This window comes from Manacus vitellinus, unplaced genomic scaffold (genome assembly GCF_001715985.3).
Source record: "Manacus vitellinus isolate BGI_N305 unplaced genomic scaffold, ASM171598v3 ctg7180002437554_pilon, whole genome shotgun sequence".
Classification (NCBI taxonomy): Eukaryota; Metazoa; Chordata; class Aves; order Passeriformes; family Pipridae; genus Manacus; species Manacus vitellinus.
In genome coordinates, this window is record NW_021938738.1 from 1 (window position 1) to 6,515 (window position 6,515).

The following is a 6,515-nucleotide window of genomic DNA, read 5'->3' on the forward strand; positions in this document are numbered from 1 at the left end:
GGGAATTTCTTTCACCACTCTTTAAGATTTTTCAGGGTAGAATTGTACTGATGGATTTCAGATCTGCTAGTCTGGATTTTACCATCTCTAGCCCCTGCATAATTAAGGCTGTACTAAACTGCACATGTAAACTATTGCTGATCCACTTCACTTTTTTTTTTAACAAGAACTGAAGACAGCAGTACCCAGTTAGATGTAGGATAGTTTTTGAAAAGGAAATGCTGAGGAACAGTGCTTCGCTGAAGAGATTCCACTTTGCCGTGTATTCGCTAACTAGTAGTTAACCTTTACCTCCTCCTCAGGAGTGGGATACAGTAAACACCTTATGAATGACCATTGGGTGTTGTAACATGAGTCCTTGTTTATTTAAACACCTAATTGTCTTTTAGGCACTTGCTTGTCTTTGGCCACTCAGTTGCCCTCCCTCTTCCCTCTCTACAACTCTGTTGCTGCATCAGTTTCCATTTGAAGCAGCTCTTTTTCTCTTGATAAGGAGACTGGCTCACAAAAACCTTTCTGGCCTGTATCACACCTCTTTTAAACTGAGGACTCCTATATCTAACCCTTGAAAATAGCATTTGTTATACTGCAACACATGATAGCAGGAAGCAGAGGTTCCTTATCAGGGAAGGGCCTGTTGCTATACAACAGTGAGCTCTGGTAAAAGAAAGTAGCAGCTAACATCTTTTTTTAAGGTAAAACTTCTTAACTTTTAATATGCATGATAAGAAACTAATGAATTGTTCTTTTCTTAGCTGTGTTCTGGGAAAGATGCAACGAGCTCCAAGACATAGAGAAGATCATGGCTCAGATTGAAAGAGGAGAAGCCAGAATTCAGAGACGAATCAGCATAAAAAAGGCACTCGACACAAAGGTGAGTTTGCTTGTTTCTTGCTTGCTTTATTTTCTGGTGCCAGTGAGGAGAAAAACAGGACTCCGTATCTGGCCACTGCTACTGATGCATGAAGACAACATGCTGGGCATGACATTTGCCTCTTGTGCATAATCCTCAGCACTTGTTTCCTATAGCTTTTCCATCCCACAGCAGTGCTGTCCTGGCAGACAGATGTGATGACAACTTTAGATATGACCTAACCTGTTGTTTGTAACAGTAATCTGTATCATAGGACACAGTTTGTAGTGCTGTATAACAAGCTCCTGGTGACTACATGCTTTTGGAAGAAGTAGGATTTCTTTTGGACCCATGTAACTGAAAATGCGAGGTATATATGTATATATACACACATGTTCAGAGCAGTTAAAAGGGAAGACTTACCAAACAGAGGATGTTTCCATTCTGGTCTGTGTTTCACCAACCAGGGTTTGGTGGTGAACAGATTTGTAGTAAATTAAGACAGTTCATCAGAATCTTCTCTCCACTTCAGGTTTGAATTAATTCTCTTCTAGGGAAGAACAAGTGTCGGATTCAGTTAACCAGGATGCAGCTGAACCGTGTGCTACAGTCTCATGTACCTTTTTACTTTTAGTCTGACAGTTCTCGAGGATTTGTGTCAGAAAGGATCATTGCCATCTCAATACTGACAGATCTTGACTGTGTTCAAATGTAGTGATAGGTCTGGAGTCTGCCATTAAGTGGAAGATCACAAAGCTGTCTGTTGTCTAAACCAGAATTTGCCAGTTTAGATACCTTTGATAAATGGACTGTCCAGAACCTACAGGCCTTTACTTGTGGTGACTTGGAAAACTGGATCTTTTATGATCTGTAGTGCTGTCTTCATGTCATGTGTTGCTTTCATACAAAAGACTTCCATGCTAATTCTGACCTATTTCTTAGCTTTATATGGTCTTATTTGTTTTGTTCAGATTGGGAGATATAAAGCCCCTTTCCACCAACTAAGAATATCATATGGTACTAATAAAGGGAAGAATTACACTGAAGAGGAAGATCGCTTTCTGATCTGTATGCTTCACAAACTAGGATTTGATAAGGAAAATGTCTATGATGAATTAAGACAATGTATCCGAAACTCGCCGCAATTCAGATTTGACTGGTTTCTCAAGTCCAGAACTGCAATGGTATATATACATTAATCTTTTTTGTTCATGAATGCCTATGACAAAATGGTTGTACCCCAGGCTAATCAAATAGCTTCTGAAATACTGAGGTATGTGCATGCCAACAAGATGTTACCTTTTTCTAACTTGGCAACAACTGTCGCGGGTGGCAAATGCAGATAAACCAAAAAGTCTTACGGGAGGAGAAATTCAAAGTTCTAAGGTGCTGTTCTCCAAAATCAGCATGAATTTGAGTTAAATACAAAAGTGTCTTAAAAAGCAAACACCTGTGATCAAATCCGCTCCTGAAGCCAGCCAGTAAGTATCCAAAAACATTTAATTCCTTTGTTATTCCAACAAGATACAGCAAAACACTTACCTCCTCACCGGCATTTTTAATATTCTAATACAATTTTTACATTGAGTGGCTGCCTGAGGTACTGATTGTGTGTGTTTTGTAATGTAGGAGTTGCAAAGGAGATGCAATACTTTAATCACTCTCATTGAAAGAGAAAACATGGAACTGGAAGAAAAGGAAAAGGCAGAAAAGAAGAAACGTGGACCAAAACCATCTTCGGTAAGATTTAAAAGGCACTTCTGTGGAAAAGCTCACGTGAAGACAGAGGGCTTTTCTGATTGTCTAGGACAAGTGATACCTAAAGTTATTTAAAAGCAACAACACAAATTTAGAAGGCAGTGTTAAAAGCTGCTTTAAGTTCATGCTGGTGTTTAGCTAGTACAGTTGTGGATGTCAAATCAAGGAAAGTAAGTTTAGGTTCTAAATTGTAGCTCACATGCTTTGGAGCCATTAAACTGGTTATGTTTTGGATCACTGTGTTGGTGCACTGTGTAGGTTTACCCTGGTAAATACACCAGAGGTGTATCTGGCCTTTTGACTTATATAATCTGTTAAATCATCTACAAATCTGTATACAAATAGGCTTCTGGAGATAGTTTTGGGAAGACAGCATATATGCTTGACAACTCTCTGCTGACTAAATTCGAAGTATTGCTAATATGCAGGACTATTTTGTAAAGGAAACACCAGCTTTACCCATTTTCTTACATGGATTTGCTGTTCATTGTATTGTTGCCTAAAGCTGTTGTATAAACAACTTAGGTGAACAAATTACTTGGCAGATGTGCAGAAATCAGTAAAGTTAATAATGGTGGATTATTAAGTTTCTTAGACTTGTTCACAGAACATTTAAATGGGTATTTAGAAATACCTTTTCATAAATAGGAAGCTTTAAAACATCCTTATTTGCTTCTATACACTTTTAACCTCTATGAAACCATACTCTTACAGAATTGAGGGAGTATAAAATAACAGCAAAGATATGCAAACCATATTATGTTTGCAGTTTATCACATTTGAAAGCTGACAGGGTGTAAATCGTCTGCTTTGTTTTGAAACACATTGCTTGCTTACAACCCTTTTGCATCACAATAACTTATTAAAAAACCATACCTTGCAGGCACAGAAGCGCAAAATGGATGGTACTCCTGACGGTCGTGGAAGAAAAAAGAAGCTAAAGCTGTGAATGCAGAATTTTTTTAATCTCTAAATTTAAGAAGTAGTTCTTTAATTTACGGGTCTTCATAAGATGTACTGTATAATGCTTAACTATTTTAAAGAACATTGGGTTCATCTGTTTATTGAACTAGAACATAGTACTTCTTAATTGTAGTTTCACTTTTCTAAATGCAACAGCTGTGCTGAATTTTTTTTACCATTAACACTTGAAGTAATAAATTGTCTTCATTTATTAATAAGGCTTTATGTGACTTTTTTTTTTCATTTATGTTTCCACTTGAATACGTATTTATTTAGTCATTCCCCCAGTTTGTTTCCTTTTAGGGTGCTGTGAACACTGACTGGTGGTGGCTTCTAATAAGAAAACACCACTAAATAGTTCTGTTGATCACGATGGACAATCTCCATTTCTGGAACTTTTGTGGCTCTGACCTTAGCTTTACTCCTGAGGTAAATAACTGGCCTTTCCACAAATTTCAGAGAACGGAGGATATTTGTGCATAAAAGTAAGTTCAAGTAATGATCAGCACACATACAGATTGGAACAGAATTGTAACAGTTTCTGCTTAAAGTCTGCTCCAGGAGAAAGGTCAGTCAGTCAGTCCTGCTGAGGTCTGTACTGCATTAGACTGGCCTAAGCATGGCAGAATGGGGGGATTGGCAAACAAGAAGTAGTCAGAACAGAAAACATGACAATACATGAAACACAACCTGCTTCTCTCACACGCTCAGCTGGGGTAGATGCAGAGACAGCCCTGGTGTGATGTGAAAGGAACTGGTGCTGACTCCAGCTGTGCACAGCTGTAATTAGCAACCCTGGCTCTGCCCTGAGCCAGTCCAGCAGTGCCATGCACAAGTATTCCCTGCACTGTCCCTTTTTGGTGCTGTATCTGCACATTCTGACTGAGATGCCATCTCATGTGGCATAATTTAGAATTTACTAAAAAAACAAACAAACCAAATCACAGCAAATGCTCGCAATCTTTGCTCAGTTTTGGCCTGCTTAAGAACACATATCTAAAGGCAGCAGTGTTGTATAAACAGAGGGAAATAAAGAAAAATCAGCTTTGCTGACAATTCCCAGATGTCGATTTTCTGGGCAGCAGTTCAGTTTTTATTGGTATAGGACCTGAGTTTCCATTTGCCAGTGACTGATTTGCAGACACCAGCTGAGAACAGGCTGAATAACCACTCTTAAAAAAGTCACTGTGGCAGGTGCAGCAGGGTTGACAGCACTTCATAAGTTTAATTGTCCTGGCAGCCCTAGAAGAAATTAGTTTAACTGCTTACATTTAGCATACCCTGAACAAAAATGCTGCAGCTTTAAAAGCGTCCCTTTTCACAAAAAACCCCAAAACTAGTCAAGCCATGATCATTTGTTTTAAGCTAATCTGAATAAAAACCTTTAGAGGAAGCAGAAGGGGAAGACTTATTAAATAGTTAAGCAGCACTTCATTTGTGCTAACAATTCTCAAGTGGCTGCATGCAGAAAGTGAAAGGAACTAAACCTTAGTCTCTCAAGTGGTATCCTGCCAATTTAGAGAAAATCCATTTTCTTTCAAAAAATAAAAAATGAAGCATAATATTTGCTCTAGACGATTCAGGTGTTTCCTCAGTGCTATCTGGCAACAAAACCTGTCCTTTTGTAAGTATTTGCCTGTATTTTGATGCTATAGTCAAGCAAACAAATAGATGATTATTGTACAATATGGGAAGGAGGTCGTTACCTTTGTTCTGAACTGCTAGAGTCTGCTTAAGAATGTTTGAAAGCACTTAAAACACTGACATTTTTCTAGTGTGGCCTTACAGTACAGTCTAATTCTCACTGGTGACATACCAGCTCTCCTTGCAGGTAACACAGCCTTACCTGTGTGTCTCTTGTCCGTATGGCTGAGGTCTTCATTATAAATTTGAGCCAAAACTGTTGGTATTGCCTATTTAAAAGAACATTAGCATCTACTGCTTAGCTTTCATTTTAATATTACTACCTTCCTCCTTCCCCAGCAAAAATTATTTAAAAGGCAACAACGACTGCCCCACCAAAACCCGTTATATGAAAGCTAAATTCTGTACATGTGATCAAAACCAACATCCTTCCAAGCACCAGCCTTCCACAGTGGATATAAGGCACATTTACATCTCCACATTCAAAACATTTTTAAAAAAAAGGGGTTAAAAAAAAAATGATAAAGCATCAACTCCCATTCATGGAGTTTGAATTCTATGAATAAGTCACTCTCAAATGAACCTGGTACCCCTGTTGTTACCTGCTCCAATGTCTTGTGTGAAGATTGGGGCATCTGGGTTGGCTCTTCTGCTGCATTTCCCAGCTGTGGGGCCAACTCCTCCCTTGGCAGAGGACAGGGTGTGGTGGTAGTTGAGGCTTCTCTTGCCACTGTGTGCATTTCCCTTTGATCAGACCATGTAGTGTGAATGTACCATTCTCAGCCAGCTATCACCTTAAACCAAACACCAAACATGTAAAAACCCCATCAACCAGAAACAACCCCTCATGCACATTTACTATAAACTGGAGAGCACCCACTATCAAATTCATCCAGGCAGATGTCCCCAGTCTGCTGTGAAGTAACCCTAAGTCAAGTTAGCGGCAAAAAATAGGATTAATCTTTCCTTAAGGCAGACTGCTGAAGTAGAGCAGATAAACTATCTCCAAGTGCCTATGTCCCAAGAGAGCTTATTTCTCTCTAGGGTTAATGGGGAAAGGTTACTGCATTTACCTAACAAAACACTAGACTAATTTAGGCACAAACCTTGCTTCAGGAGACCCAAGAAAGACTTCAGGAATTTGAATAAATCTGACTTAAAGCAGGATGCATAGTTTTCTTTTTTTGTTTCATATCATATACATAGCAATCACTATTTTTTTTCCCAGTTGTAAAAAAAAATCATCTCCAATTTCTTATTTCTTGACATGTGAAAAGGCTCCCATGGTAAGCTTAAA

General features: G+C 38.8%; 1 protein-coding gene across 1 annotated transcript; it reads left to right on the forward strand.

The window, feature by feature from the left end:
* Positions 1-716: 716 nt before the first annotated feature.
* LOC108639981 (SWI/SNF-related matrix-associated actin-dependent regulator of chromatin subfamily A member 5-like) lies at positions 717-3,789 on the forward strand. The gene is made up of 4 exons (XM_018074162.2): positions 717-874; positions 1,825-2,037; positions 2,483-2,593; positions 3,495-3,789. Exons 1-4 carry the CDS (start codon positions 803-805, stop codon positions 3,558-3,560), a joined length of 462 nt encoding a protein of 153 aa, XP_017929651.1. The 5' UTR covers positions 717-802; the 3' UTR covers positions 3,561-3,789.
* The last annotated feature ends 2,726 nt before the right edge of the window (positions 3,790-6,515 follow it).